Raw genomic sequence first — 15,710 nt, forward strand, 5'->3', positions numbered from 1 at the left:
AGACACCGGGGGGGAAAAAACAGACAGGCGTGTTGGTGTGCACCTGTAGTCCCTGCTACTCAAGAAGCTGAGGCGGGAGCATCACTTGAGCCCAGGAGTTCGAGATGGCAGTGAGCTGGGATCACACCACTGCACTCCAGCCTACTAGGTGACAGAGCAGGACCCTGTTTCTTAAAAAAAAAAAAAAAAAAAAAAGAGGAGATGAAGGAGAAGAAGGAGAAGGAGGAGAAGGAGGAGAAGGAGGAGGAGGAGGAGGAGGAGGAGAAGGAGAAGAAGGAGAAGGAGGAGAAGAAGGAGGAGAAGGAGAAGGAGCAGAAGGAGGAGGAGGAGGAGAAGGAGGAGGAGGAGAAGGAGGAGGAGGAGAAGGAGGAGGAGGAGAAGGAAAAGGAGGAGAAGGAGGAGGAGGAGGAGAAGGAGGAGGAGAAGAAGAAGAAGGAGAAAAAGAAGAAGAAGAAGGAGAAGGAGAAGAAGAAGAAAAGGAAGGAGGAGGAGGAGGAGGAGGATATCTACAAAAGAAACAATTCTAGAAGTAACATTTTTAGAGTTCTAAAGGAGCTATGGGCTGGGCACGGCGGCTCACACCTGTAATCCCAGCACTTTGGGAGGCCAAGGCGGGCAGATTACTTGAGGTCAGGAGTTCGAGATCAGCCTGGCCAACATGGCAAAATCCCGTCTCTACCAAAAATAGAAAAATTAGCCAGGTGTGGTGGCACATGCCTGTAGTCCCAGCTACTTGGGAGGCTGATGCATGAGAATCGCTTGAACCTGGAGGCGGAGGTTGCAGTGAGCCAAAATTGCACCAGTGCACTTTAGCCTGGGTGACAGAGCGAGACTCTGTCTCTAGATAGACAGATAGATAGGTAGGTAGGTAGGTAGGTAGGTAGGTAGGTAGGTAGGTAGGTAGATAGATAGATAGATAGATAGATAGATAGATAGAGGAACTATGACCCTAGAATTTCTAGACACCCAGAATTCATTCACGTGTGAAGGAAAAAGGACACTTTCAGATACAGAAAGGCTTAGAAATTATACTCGTGCTATTTCTGTTAAAACTTGTTTGAGAAAATACTCCAGACAAACAACAAAAAAAAATTCAAATAAATAACTCAAAAATTGATAGGGTGTGGAACACAAGAAGCTGTTTGTAGTGAGCAATGAAACCAGTAAAAGTTTAGTTAATTCTAAACAACTGGATTATGCGGTTGTGTATTTATTAAGAACGCAAGCTTAGGCTGGGCATGGTGGCTCACGCCTGTAATCCCAGCACTTTGAGAGGCCGAGGCAGGTGGATCACCTGAGGTCAGGAGTTCGAGGCCAGCCTGGGTAACATGGTGAAACCCCGTCTCTACTAAAAATACAAAAATTAGCCGAACGTGGTGGTGGGCGTCTGTAATCCCAGCTGGGAGGCTGAGGCAGGAGAATTACTTGAACCCGGAGGCAGAGGTTACAGTGAGCTGAGATTGTGCCACTGCACTCCAGCCTGGGCGACAGAGCAAGACTCCATCTCAATAAATAAATAAATAAATATTTTTTAAAAAAAGAAATTGAGAGAAATAACCACAAGTTTGGATATTTAAAAGGCAATAATAGTCTGTTTTGTATCACTTTATATCAATACACATAAAAAGAAAAATTAAGTGGAAAAAAATGTGTATTTTCATAGGAAAATATAAATCAACAAAATGAAGTTAAAAACTTATAAGAAATTGAAAAGGTAATAATCAGTCTTTCTCCAAACAAAAGTTGGTAGGCCCACATGTTTTTTGATTGAATTTTTACCAATTCTTCAAGGAAGAGAAAATTCCAATCTTTTCTTTGATTTTCCCAAGCACAGTAAAAGTTGGCCACCTTTCCAGTTCATTCTTTGAGGAAAAAATAACCTTGCTGTTAAAATTGTCAAATAGTATAAAACACATAGAATCTGCTGTGTAGACAGAGACAAATGGAATGGAATAGAGTCCAGAAATTTGATTTAGTGAATGAGATTCTATGTTGGCATTCGATGAGATTCAAAGTTAGCATTTTAAGTTCAACGATAAAATGGTGGATTACTCAATAAATGATTTTGGGAAAATTGAATATCCATTTCAAAAAAAATAAAGTTAGATCTGTATCTCAGTATAAGTCAAGATAAATTCTCCATGAATTGCAGACATACACAATCCCCCAAAACCAACAACTAAAAATTAGTGTAAGAAAACACGGGCCAGGTGCGGTAGCAAGTGCTTGTAGTCCCAGTTATTGAGGAGGCTGAGGTGGGAGGATTGCTTGAGCCCAGGAATTTGAGGCTGTAGTGTGCTATAATTGTGCCTGTGAACAGCTACTGCACTCCAGCCTGGGCAACATAGCACGGTCTCTTAAAGAAAAAGAAAATAGGGGAGGATATTTTATTTTACAGTCTTGGATGGAAGAAGGCTTTTTTCCTTAGCATGACGTCAAAGGTCAGAAACTCCAAAGGAAAATATCAATTATTTAACTACCTTAATTTTTAAGTTTTCTGCATGAATTCTGGTGGAGAGAAATCTGTGAATATTTAAAATGCATATACCCTTTGACATAATAATTCCAGTCTTAGAGAATTTACTTACAGATATACTCACACACTTGTGCAAAGATTTATGTAGAGGCACACCTCATTTTATTGCGTTTGGCTTTATTGAACTTTGCAGATAATCGTGTTTCTTACAAACTGGAAGGCTTGTGGCAACCCTGTCACACAAGTCTATTGGTATCATTTGTCCAAATGCGCGTGCTCACTTTGTGTTTCTGTGTCTGCATTTTTTAGCAATAAAATATTTTTAAATTAAGACATGGATATTGTTTTCTCAGACATAATGCTATTGCACACTTAGACTACAGTATAGTGTAAACACAGCTTTTATATGCACTGGGAAACAGAAAAAAAGTGTAACTTGTTTTATCATGTTATTCACTTTACTATGGAGGTCTGGAATATAATCCACAATATCTTCAAGATATGCCTGTAAAGATACTCATTTTGACATTGTCTATAATACAAAAAACTTGGAATCAACCCAAATGCGTAAAACTAGTGTGCTGGTTACAAAAATTATGATAAACTCATTTAATGGAATATTATGCAGCCATTAAATCAAACTAGGTCTAGTTATAGAAAGATGCCCATAATAAGTAAAAACAAAATTTGTAATTCACTCTGTACAGCATAATTTCATTTGCATTTTTGAATAATATGATTGTATATTATATTGTATACATATGTATACATATTGTATACATATATTGTATATATATGCCGAGAAAACTTTTTTTAATGTGTAAACATAACTACTACACTTCTAGGGCGGGGGTATTGGGTGAAATTTGGATAAAAGAAGAAAGGCTGAAGGGAAATGTTTACATTTAACTTTAAACAAAAGTTCATTTGTTCGAGAGAGAGATATATATATATAGTGTACTACATATATAGTTACGTGGGAATTCTGTGTATGACAAAGTTGGCATTTTAAGTTGAACTATGAACTATTGTTCACTATAAATGAACATATATATAATTATATACATATAATTATTTATGACATAAGACACCACAAATAAAGCAAAGAGAATGTTGAAAATATTTACAACATGACAAGTGGTTAGCAGCCTTAATATGTAATTAGCTATGACAAATCATTAAGAAAAAGATGAAATAAAAAGATGATGATAACAGCAGCTATGATTTACATAGCAGTTACTGTATGTAGGTTTTAACTTAATTACCGTTATAACAATCCCCTAATGTAGGTACTATTATTACTCCCAGACCTGAAGAGCTTAAGTCACTTGCTCAAAGTTAAAAATAGCAAGTGACAGTGTAGAAATTCAAATGCACGCAGTCTGCTCTAGAACCTAAGCTATAGACTGAGGGGCCAAAAATACAGAAAGCAACTTATCAGAGAGAACAAAAATGGCTAATACGAAATTGTTTAGTCATATAATTTAAAAAAGCACATATTGGCCGGGCGCAGTGGCTCACGCCTGTAATCCCAGCACTTTGGGAGGCCGAGGCGGGTGGATCACGAGGTCAGGAGATCGAGACCATCCTGGCTAACACGGTGAAACCCCGTCTCTACTAAAAATACAAAAAATTAGCCGGGCGTGGTAGCGGGCACCTGTAGTCCCAGCTACTCGGGAGGCTGAGGCAGGAGAATGGCGTGAACCCGGGAGGCGGAGCTTGCAGTGAGCCGAGATCGCGCCACTGCACTCCAGCCTGGGCGACAGAGCGAGACTCCGTCAAAAAAAAAAAAAAAAAAAAAAAAAGCACATATTTTAAAACATCAGACTGCGAGGAATTGGTAGTGGTGGTATGGAAGAAAAAATCCTGCTCCGTTACACACACTCTTGATGGGAATGAAAAGTAATATACCTTTTTTTGTATCAAAATTATATACTATGTATCAGCATAGAAAATGTACAGATTCTTTGATTCTACTTCCAGGAAATTATTCTGATGAAATAATTGGATAAATGAATCAAGATGTAAACACACAAGGATTTCCATTCCAAGAGTGAAAATTTGGGGGAAAAATGTAAATCATATATAAATATATACACACACACATGCACATACCTACACAGAAACACTGGTTATATCTAGGTTAAGAAAAAACTTGCACGTTCTGCATTTCTGTATTATTTGCTGCTTCTTTTTTAGGATCAGAGAAATGTGTTTTTTGGGAAATTCAAAAGTACATACTCCCTGCTTCTTAAACACTATGCACATATTACTATTATAACCAGAAAAACAGTTAAAAAAAAAAAAAGGGGGGGGGTAAAGTTTTCCTACACACACATATGCATTAAAAATTCCAGAGTTCGGAAACCAACCTAGGTGTGGATGAGCCAGTTATAAGGAGGGACACAGACTCCCTGACCTTTGGATGCTAAAAGCAAAAGCATCAGAACTTTGTGATATACAAAAGCAACCAAGAAATATCTTAGTTCCTTGAAATTTGAATGCCTATGTGACAGGAAAACAATACTTTAAGTATTTAAAGTGTCTCCACCACCCTATGCTGCTGTTCTCAGGAGTCCTGGGCCCACCAGGGAAGCCCACAGGTCTGCGGTGTGGACTCTCCAGGTATCACTCCAGGAATAGCCTAGGTCCTGCACAGGTGGGCAGTGAGGGCTGCCTCCATGCCATTGGACCTGCACTTCTGCAGCTGCATGAAGGAGATGTCTGCAGAAGCCATCATGTCTCAGTCAGTCAGTGTACTGGATTAGAAGCTACTCTAATATTGACCCATGGAATCAAGATCAGAATTACCTGGTTGTTTTTGTTTTGTTTTTAGTTTAACAATTTTTTATTTAAAACCTATTTTACAAATAACAGGAAACACATATTTTAGCAAAATGGTTATTCTACTATTTTAGTAAAAATCTGAGATATAAAGGAAGCTTTCCAACTAGCAAAACCTATTTTCAAGTTTAGAAAATATTCTGCTATTAAAAGAAAAATTCTCTCCTTGTTAAATTTAGTTCAGGGGTCAGCAAACTTTTTCTGCAAAGGAGCAAATCATAAATATTTTAGGCTTTGTGGCTCATGTGATCTGTATGTATCTACTCAGCTCTGCCACTACAGGGGGAAAGCAGGAATAGATAATATGTATATAAACAGCCATGGCTGTGTCCCCTAAAAAACTTTATTGATGAAAATAAATGGTGAGCTAGATTTGGCCCTCAGGTTGTAGCATGCTGACTCCTATATTTGAGATTACCAATTTATTTATTTATTTATTTATTTTGAGACAAAGTCTCACTCTGTTGCCCAGGCTGGAGTGCAGTGCCACGATCTCAGCTCACCGTAACCTCCGCCTCCAGGGTTCAAGTGATTCTCCTTGCCTCAGCCTCCCAAGTAGCTGGGATTACAGGCGTGCACCACCACACCTGGCTAATTCTTGTAGTTTTAGTAGAGATGGGGTTTCACCATGCTGGCTAGGTCGGTCTTGAACTCCTGACCTCAGGAGATCCACCTGCTTCAGCTGCCCAAAGTGCTGGGATTACAGGCATGAGCCATCATGCCCGGCCTAGATTACCAATTTTAGAATTGGTCTAATTTATTATGCCCTTTTTCTCTCCCCACTTATATTACCTATACTAAGAGGGTAGCCTAACGTTTGAGGTTATCTTCTGTGGGGCTGTATGTACAGCCTCTCTCCCAAGAAATGATGATGTGCCTCAATGCCACTTGGTTGTACCTCATTGGGCCATTCTCAGATCTGACAGCAAAAATACAGAGATGTGAAACTCTCAAGCTATTCTTACTGCTTGGCACAGCCATGTGACTGACAGCTGCCACAATCCCTCGTACTGCATCTTCAGGCTACTCAACACACAAGGTTCAGTGTCAGTCCCCTCCTTCAGTTTAAGGGGAAATGATATAACTAAAGAGGTGGTATGAAGAGATTTAGAAATGACTCAGGGGGCTGGGCGTGGTGGCTCCTGCCTATAATCCCAGCACTTTGGGAGGCTGAGGCAGGCAGATCACGAGGTCAGGAGATGGAGATCATCCTGGCCAACATGGTGAAACCCCTTCTCTACTAAAATTAGCTGGGTGTGGTGATGCATGCCTGTAATCCCAGCTACTTGGGATGCTGAGGCACGAGAATAGCTCGAACCCAGGAGGTGGAGGTTGCAGTGAGACAAGATCGCGCCACTGCACTCCAGCCTGGCGACAGAGCAAGACTCCATCTCAAAAAAAAAAAAAAAAAAAAAAAAAAAAAAAAAAAAAAAAGAAAAAGAAAAAGACAAGACTCAGAAGAGCCATATATAAGCAAGAATGCAGAATGTGTGCATATATGTGACTCAGCATGTGGGTGCCAGTTTGTGTCTGCATTTTGTTGGCAGGATGGCACAGGGGATTCATCCTGTCTCTCTACAGATAACCCAAAAAGCTACCGGGAATTCACACAATGTGAAGCCTACCCCAGAAAGCACTTCTCAAAAGAACAGAATGGCTGAGGCAATGTTCACCCACCCGATTCTTCCCATTTAAACAGCATAAACATTGGGGGAAAGAAAGTTTGCTTTTAAAAATAAGCAGTCTGCGTAGAGAAAAATTAGGAATGAAAAAAAGCTGTCAAGTATCCTGAGCCCCCAATGTGGTAATGTATTGATCTTGAATAATGCTTGTGAATGAAAGCAATAAGTAAAACACTCACAAAATTCACATTTCTTCTTCTGTTGTGAACAAATACTTATTGAGAACTTACTAAATACCAGGCATTGTGCTAAGTGTTTAGATATAAACAATGTATGTAATATTTTCTTTTAAAAATTGCCTATTAATAAGACAATACATTTGACTTGTAAACATAGGTAGAAACTGCACATGTATGTATGTAGATATATATCTCTCTTCAAGAATCATCCAGGTACCCTATATATTTTAATAAATTACCATCACTCATGAAATGTTCTTATTTGAGCTAACAAGTTCTTTTCTATAATAAATTAGCTTCTAGTTGATGAATTTGCTATGAGTTTCTTTCTTTGCTAGTTATGACACACTATATTTAAGAACACGTGTTTAGAGGATTGGTTTAATATTAACTTGCCCATTAGGAAGAAGTCCTAAGAAATGTTGAGTTCAACCTACATTGGATTCATCTCTACTCGAGCATGGCCTTTAAATGAAAGCTTCCGTTCTGATTCCACACAGCAGAGGCATGCTGCTGCCTGGAGGTGCCCAGCGCATAAGCAAACCTCCACAAGCTGAGCTACTTACAGTGAAGGGGTGGTAGGGGGCAGCGGGGGGAGCTCCGCGGGGCCCTGCTGGTGGAGATAGCACGGACAGTCCTGTTGAAAAGATGCCAAGTGCGCTGAGGTTCAACCCTGGGATCAGATTGGCTTGTTGCTGGGAATAGAAATGGAGAAAAAAGATGAAGGGAGGAGACCAGAGAGGCCCGCACGCCTGGGTCAACCTCCCTCTCTTGTCTTAATGGCACCAGCGTCTCCTAATCAGCACTGCCCAGGCTCTTCCTACCCTGTATCAGAGGTGGGTGCCACATCTTAACCTGACCATGGTGTTCCTTCAAGGCTTCTCTGCCACACTTGGGCATGTCTACATATCTTATCATGGAAAATGAGGCCCTTCCTGGGGATGGCAGCCACCTTGCCAGCCTCACTCCTGTTAACCCTTCATCTCCAACCTGGCCAGTCCTGTTTCCTAAATACCTCTGAGCCCCTTCACATGCTATTTATTTCCTAGACAAGGAAGTGCTTTTCTCCCTCCTCACCTGGCTAAGTCCTACTGACCTGTGGGTTTCACCTGAGCACAGATGACCCCTCATGCAGGAAGCTTTCTTTCATCCCAAAGATCAGCTCGAATGCCCTGTCTGTGCTCTCCAGCATTCCTGTTTCCATAAGACAGCACTCATTACATGGTATGTGAATAGCCTGTTTAGTTACCTCTTCCCCTTTCAGACCAGAATTTCCTTGCAAACAGAGAATGTCTTACTTAGTGTCGTGTTCTCAGTGCCTGGTATATAGTAAGTACTCAATAAATATTTGTTGAATGACTGTTTAAAACAAATTGGATTAACAGTGTTTTCCAACTCTATCCATGGAGAGATCAGATTCTTCACATGATGTAAATTCCCACATACGTAAACTCCATTAGCCAGGTTTGGGATGGTTTACGACTTTGTCTCTTTACTATTTAGTTGTCGGCTTTGTGATCATCTTGCTTGCTTGCTTGCTTATCTTACATTTCTACGTGGGGATGGTCACACAGACTGGGGGTGGGTTTAGCCACCAGCTCTTCAGAGGCAGAGGAACGTGGTCACCCATTCCAGGCTGTGTCCAACCTGCTTCCATCTTTGTCTCCCTGAACATGAAACAATTTCCTAACATTTTCTAATCTTTGTCTACATTCACACTGTAACTTGCCTTTTTCTTTTTTTTTAGAACTTTTGGAATAGCAGTGCTCGTATCCTTCATCTTTACCTCATTTTGTCTATAAGATGTAGTAATTTTGTTATTCACCTACCAGTGCGTGACTTTGGCACAGACATGAATGAACCTAAGTGGTAAGCTCAGGTGAAGATGTATGAATCACTCAGGCCCTTCTGTAGCTTTTCCAGGTGTTCACAGAAAGAGATGTTTACCATAAGATGTCAAGAACCCACAGGAAGAAAATGAGATTGTCAGATGATACTTCCACAAATATATCCAAACATGGGGAGAAGACCCCACTGCAGTCTCCTGCTCTAGCTCTTCTCATCACACCTCATAATTGTCATGTGACGTGGGCTGCTAAGGTGGGGGTCGGGGTGAGGTGGGGACAGATTACTGCCTGGAGTATAGAGGGTACAACAGAAAGTGCTGCAGTGAGGGACCTGGGTTTAATCTAAAGAGTGCTTTGTCGACATTTATTTCTCTAAGAAATATTATCAGGTCTGAGATTTGCTTCAAGGTCATCCAACAGGTATGGAAAGTGGATGTGGATGAGGGTTTAGAGGAAACAAAACAGGTGGTGAGTTGATAACTGCAAAAGGTGGATTATGGGTATATGAGGGCTTATTGGAGCATCCATTCACTTTTGTATACATCCGAAAAATCTAATTAAAAAGTGAAAAAAATTTACTCCTCTGAGCTGAGCTGGACTTTTGCTGATGGCCAATTATTTGAAAGGTTTTTGTTTGTTCGTTTGTTTGTTTTTTGAATGCCGGATCAGTGTCTCCCCATTAAGAGTAAAAATTAGGTAGCAATCACAGGAAGGACAAACCTAATGAGTCTGCTACAGATATACAGTAAAGGCTCAACTGGTTGACAACATTTATCAGGCAATCTAAAAGTGCAGATCAGCAAGCAAGGGAGGAAAATCAGAAGTTAACTTTAAAGCATGCATTTTTAAAATTTAAAAAGTAACAGGACAATATTACGTAAGGTTCAGAAGGCTATATACATGGAAAAAATCCCACTTTTCTAATGTGCCAGCTATTTTCATTTTTGTATGTAGCCTTCCAGTCATTCTGATCCATGCTGTTTTACATAATTGTAAATTTACTTATATACTTTTATATCTTGCTTTTCTTATTTAGAGATGGGGTCTCACTCTGTTGCCCAGGCTGGAGTGCAGTGGTGTAATGCCAGCTCACTGTAGTCTCAACCCCCTGGGCTCAAGTGCTCCTCCTGCCTCAGCCTCTTGAGTAGCTGGGACTATAGATGCATGCCACCACACCCAGTTATTCTTGCTTTTCTTAATAAACATTATATCATAAGCTTTTCCTTATTTCAGTCTTCAAAGTTATAATTTTAATGTCTTCACGTGATGTTGTCCAGCGCACTTATCATAATTTACTAGTTGGTTTCCTGATTATTTTAATGCCTTTATCCTAGGAAGTCAGGAAAAACTCTGCATACCTATCCTAAGGCACTTCCTCATTAGCTGAATGGCAAGTATTTTTAGCCTTGTGAAAACCAGCGGAGAAGAAAGCATTAGGGACTTACGTTAACAGCCAGCATATCATTTTCAAAGGCCTCACGCAGCTTCTTCATAATCTCTATCTCAGCACTGGCACAGGCCTCAACTGTGCCCTTCACAGTGATGGTTCTTTCCGGGTTGTATATGCTCAAATCCTGCAAACTGACCCATGAGAAGAAAAGAGAAATTTTGTTTTCAACAGGAAAAATAAAATGCCCAAAAAATAAAAAAATCACAAACAAGTTTTGGCGGAGAGAGAGAAGACTCAATTCCCTCCCAACACACTGTGGTGGAGAATCCCTGCCATCTTATTTCAAATCTTACTAGTGATTCAGATCACATCCATAGTGAAAAATGTCTACCTGGTAAGTATTTATGTATTTTTTAAAAGATGATGGAGATAATTGCATCACTTATGATTATATTCCCATTTTAGGGAAAAGTAGATGAATGAACTAGACGCATCGAAATGCTCAGGTGTTCCATTATTGGGCATGAGTAATCTGAGTAAGTGGCTTACGATGAGATTGTTATCTTGGTCCCTGTTTCATGTTCAATTTTCTTCAAATTTCTGCCTTCTTTTCCAATCAGTCTTCCAACCAAGCCATTGTGTGCCAAGATTTTCAGAGGAATCTCTTCGGCTCTAAAAGAGACAAGCAGCAAGTTAACACTTCAGATACGTATAACGCTTGTCTCCCAAAAACCATTACCTTGCTTTTTTCTTACAAATGGAAGTCATTTTGTTCAGGTACCAAGTGATGATGGGATTTGGGAGAGGTCAGGTCCCTCACCGACCCCAGTTCATGAATTTTGATTAACATAAGCCAAACCATGGTAATTCTACTCCCTCGTAGTAGCTGGTTGGAAGTGGATCCATGAGGCTGATCTGGCCAATGAGGGTATTACAAGAACTCTATTGGGTGAAGAATGTTCTCCTTGCTCTTAAAAAAAGGTACAAGGGAGAGTGACGTTAGCAAGATGGCAGACTAGGAAGCCACAGGTCTCTTTCCCCCTCACAGACACCTCAAATTAACAAGAGATAGACCAGAATACCTCTGTGAGAACTCTAAAGATCAGCTGAGAAGCTATAATATGAAGTCCGCTGTAAACTAAAGAGGAATTCCAGGCCGGGCGCCGTGGTTCACGCCTGTAATTTCAGCACTTTGGGAGGCCAAGGTGGGCAATCGCCTAAGCCCGAGAGTTCAAGACCAGCCTCGGCAACATACTGAAACACTGTCCTTACTAAAAACACAAAATTAGCCAGGCATAGTGGTGCATACCTGTCGTCCTAGCTACTTGGGAGGCTGAGGTGGGATTGCTTGAGCCAGGGAGGCCAAAGCTACAGTGAACCATGATCACACACTTCTGCACTCCAGCCTGGGCTACAGAGCAAGACCCTGTCTAAAAACAACAACTATATATATATATATTTACTGGAGATATATATATATGGAGATGTATATATATATATTTACTGGAGAGAGATATATATGGAGATATATATTTACTGGAAATATATATATATTTACTGGAGATATATATATATGGAGATATACACTTACTGGAGATATATATATATATTTACTGGATATATATATATGGAGATGTATATATATTTACTGGAGATATATATATGGAGATATATATTTACTGGAGAGAGACATATATATATGGAGATATATATACATATGGAGATACATATATATGGAGATATATATATATGGAGATATATATATATGGAGATATATATATATATGGAGATAGATATATATGGAGAGATATATATATGGAGATATATATATATATATATATATGGAGATATATATATAGAGAGAGAGAGAGAAATATGTATATATATCCAGTAAAAAAGGTAAGAACATTCAGTGTTTTCAAGGCCCCACCCGCTACATGGCATACTGAAGAGCAAAGGGGAGGAAACCCTAAAGGCTGGGCTCCTCCTTTAGGACAGAAACAAAGACTGGATTATGCATACAACATTTTGGCTTGTCTGGAAGGTGCCAGAAAAACTGGTTTTTGTGTCACTGACTCAGAGCACTGAAGGATCAGCATCAGAGTTCAGAAGCTGCTGAAAACAGAGGCAAGCAGCATTTAAGAACTGCAGTTCTACAGTCAGACACCAGAGGGATCAAGAGATTAGAAAAGGTTTGAGAGGTCCTAGAACCTCTAGCTAGGCTGATTTCAGGTCTTCCACTGCCCAAAGCCAGTACACAGAGACTGTGAGAGGTGGTTGCTTTTTCAAATGCCCAAATCCCAACAAAAAAACTTACTAGGCATACAAAGAAACAGAGAAGCATGACCCAATCAAGGGACCAAAATAAAACTCCAAATACTGACTCTAAAGAACACAGATCTACATGCTCCCTGACCAGTAATTAAAAATAATTGTAAAGATGCTCAATGAACTAAACAAGAACACAGATAGACAACCAAATAAAGTCGGAAAAATTATGCATGAACAAAATGAGAATATCAACAAAGAGACAGAAACTATAAGAAAGAACCTAACATAAATTCTGGAGCTGAAAAATACAATTGAACAGAAAAATTTGTTAAAGGAGTTCAACAGCAGATTTGACCAGACAGAGGAAAGGACCAGCAAATTTGAATGTAGATCATTTGAAATCTTCAAGTTAGAGGATTAAAATAAATAAATACAGTGAAGAGAGCCTAGGGACCTATGAGACATGCCAAGTAGATCAATATAAGCATAATGGGAATCCCAGAAAGAGAAGAGGGAACAAAGGGGCATAGAGCTTTATTTGAAGAAGTAATGGCTGAAAGCTTCCCAAATATGAGGAACGAAATGTACATACAAATCAAAAAATTTAAAGAACTCCAACTGGGACAAATCCACAGAAAACCACACTGACACACATTATAATCAAACTGTCTAAAGTCAAAGATAGAGTATCTTCAAAGTGGCAAGAGAAAAGCAATTGTGACATACAAAGGAGCTTCCGTAACACTATCTGCAGATTTCTTAGCAGAAACTTTGCAGGCCAGAAGGGAGTGGGATGATATATTTGAAGTGCTGAAAGAAACTGCCAACCAAGGACACCATGTGTGGTAAAACTGTCCTTCAAAAACAAAGGAGAAACTAAGATTCCCAGATAAATAAAAACTGAGGGACTTTATTACCACTTGACAAGCTCTACAAAAAATGCTGAATTCTCTTAATTTTCCTTGTGCTGTTGATTTCTGGTTTCATTCCATTGTGATCAGAAAAGATACTTTGTAGTATGATTTCAATCTTCTTGAATTTCTTAAGATTTGTTTTGTATGTTCTCTCTCCTGGAGAGTTCCACATGCATTTGAGAAGAACGTATATTCTGCCATTGTTGGGTGGAATGTTCTTGTATGTCTGTTGGTCTATAGTGTTGTTCCAATTCTATTTCCTTATTGTTCTTCTGTCTAGTAGTTTTATCCATTATTGAAAGTAGGGCACTTAAGTTTCCTACTGTTATCATGTTGCTAATTATTTCTCCCTTCAGCTCTTTCAAAGTTGACTTCATATATTTAGAACTCTGAGGTTTGGTGTGTACATATTTATAATTGTTGTATCTCCTTGGTGAATTGTTCCTTTAACATTGTATAATGTCCCTCTTTGTCTCTCGTAACAGTTTTGTTTTTAGTCTATTCATCTGATAATAGTATAGCTACTCCTCCTCTCTTGTGGTTACCATTTGCATGGAGTATCTTTTTCCATCTTTTTACTTTCAGCCTATATGTGTCCTTATATCTAAAAGGAGTCTCCTGTAGGCCACATACAGTTAGATCCTGTTTTTAATCCATTTAGTCAAGAATGGGGAGTTTAATTCATTTGCACTTAAAAGTAATTACTGATAGGGAAGGACTTACTTTTGTCATTTTCATTGTTTTCTGTATGTCTAGTAGCTTTTTTGTCCCTTCTCTCCTTTCTTCCTGTCTTCCTTTATGTTTTGTTGATTTTTATTATAGTGATGTGCTTTGATTTTCTTTTGTGTGTTCTCATAGATTTTTTCTTGGTGGATACTATTGCAATTACATAAAACATCTTAAAGTCATAGCATCCTATTTTGAACTGATAACAACTTCACTTCAATTGCATAAAAAACTCTACTTTTTTACCCCATCCCCAAATATCACAAATTAACATCTTTATATGTTTTTATACCCATTAACATAGATTTATAGTTAAAAAAAGTTTTTGTCATTTAAATTCTATGTACCAAAATTACTACAGTACAGGTTACTATATTTGTTAATATTTACCCTTACCAGATAACTACATATTTTCATATGGCTTTGTGTTGCTATCATTCTTTTATTTTATGTTTTATTTTAACATTTTTTCATTTTCTTTCTTTTTTTGAGATGGAGTTTCACTCTTTTTGCCCAGGCTGGAGTGCAATGGCATGATCTCAGCTCACTGTAACCTTCACCTCCCAGGCTAAAGTGATTCTCCTGCCTCAGCCTCCCGAATAGCTGGGATTACAGGTGTGTGCCACCACACCCGGCTAATTTTGTATTTTTAGTAGAGATGAGGTTTCACCATGTTGGCCAGGCTGGTCTTCAACTCCTGACCTTGTGATCCACCCACCTCGGCCTCCCAAAGTGTTGGGATTTACAGGCATGAGCCACCGCACCCGGCCCCATCCTTTTATTTCAACTTGAAAAGAACTAAACCCAAAACCAGCATAAAAATGGCAATAATAAAAATCAGAGCAGAGATAAACAAATACAACCAACAAAACTAAGAGTTGGTTCTTTGAAAAGATCAACCAAACTGACAAATCCTTAGCTAGATTAAGAAAAAAAAAAGAACATTCAATAACTACAATCAGAAATGGAAGAGGGAACATTACTACCAATACAACAGAGATAAAAAGGATTATAAGGGAACATTATGAAGAATTGTATGCCTACAAATTTAATAACCTAGAAGAAATAGACCAATTTCTAGAGGAAACACACAACCTACCAAGATTGAATCATGAAGAAATGGAAAGTCTGATCAGACCAATAATGAGAGAGATTGAATCAGTAATCAAAAACCTCCCAACACAGAAAAGCCCAGGACCAGATGGCTTCATCGGAGAATGCTACCAAACATTTAAAGAAGAATTATCGCCAATCCTCCTGAAACTCTTCCAAAAAAATGAAGAGGAGGGAACATTTCCAAGCTCATTCCATGAGGCCAGCTTTACCCTGATTCCAAAGCCAGACAAAGACACCACAAAAAAAGAAAACTTCAGACCATTAT

The 15,710-nt window shown here is 39.2% G+C and overlaps 1 protein-coding gene across 8 annotated transcripts in view; it reads right to left on the bottom strand.

Moving 5' to 3' along the window:
* The window catches only part of IGF2BP2 (insulin like growth factor 2 mRNA binding protein 2), a 181,033-nt gene that overhangs the window by 21,406 nt on the left and 143,917 nt on the right, over window positions 1-15,710 (bottom strand). For 5 of the 8 annotated variants that reach the window (XM_034957850.3, XM_034957851.3, XM_063602633.1 and 2 more), the window contains 3 exons: window positions 10,968-11,090; window positions 10,474-10,609; window positions 7,748-7,876 (listed from right to left, as the gene is read on the bottom strand). In XM_034957850.3, the coding sequence (XP_034813741.1) occupies window positions 7,748-7,876; window positions 10,474-10,609; window positions 10,968-11,090 (388 nt within the window). The remainder of the gene's footprint in view (window positions 1-7,747; window positions 7,877-10,473; window positions 10,610-10,967; window positions 11,091-15,710) is intronic. The other 3 variants (XM_034957852.3, XM_034957853.3, XM_063602636.1) reach the window with 1 other exon arrangement.

The sequence above is a fragment of the Pan paniscus genome, chromosome 2 (assembly GCF_029289425.2).
Source record: "Pan paniscus chromosome 2, NHGRI_mPanPan1-v2.0_pri, whole genome shotgun sequence".
NCBI classification, from domain to species: domain Eukaryota; kingdom Metazoa; phylum Chordata; class Mammalia; order Primates; family Hominidae; genus Pan; species Pan paniscus.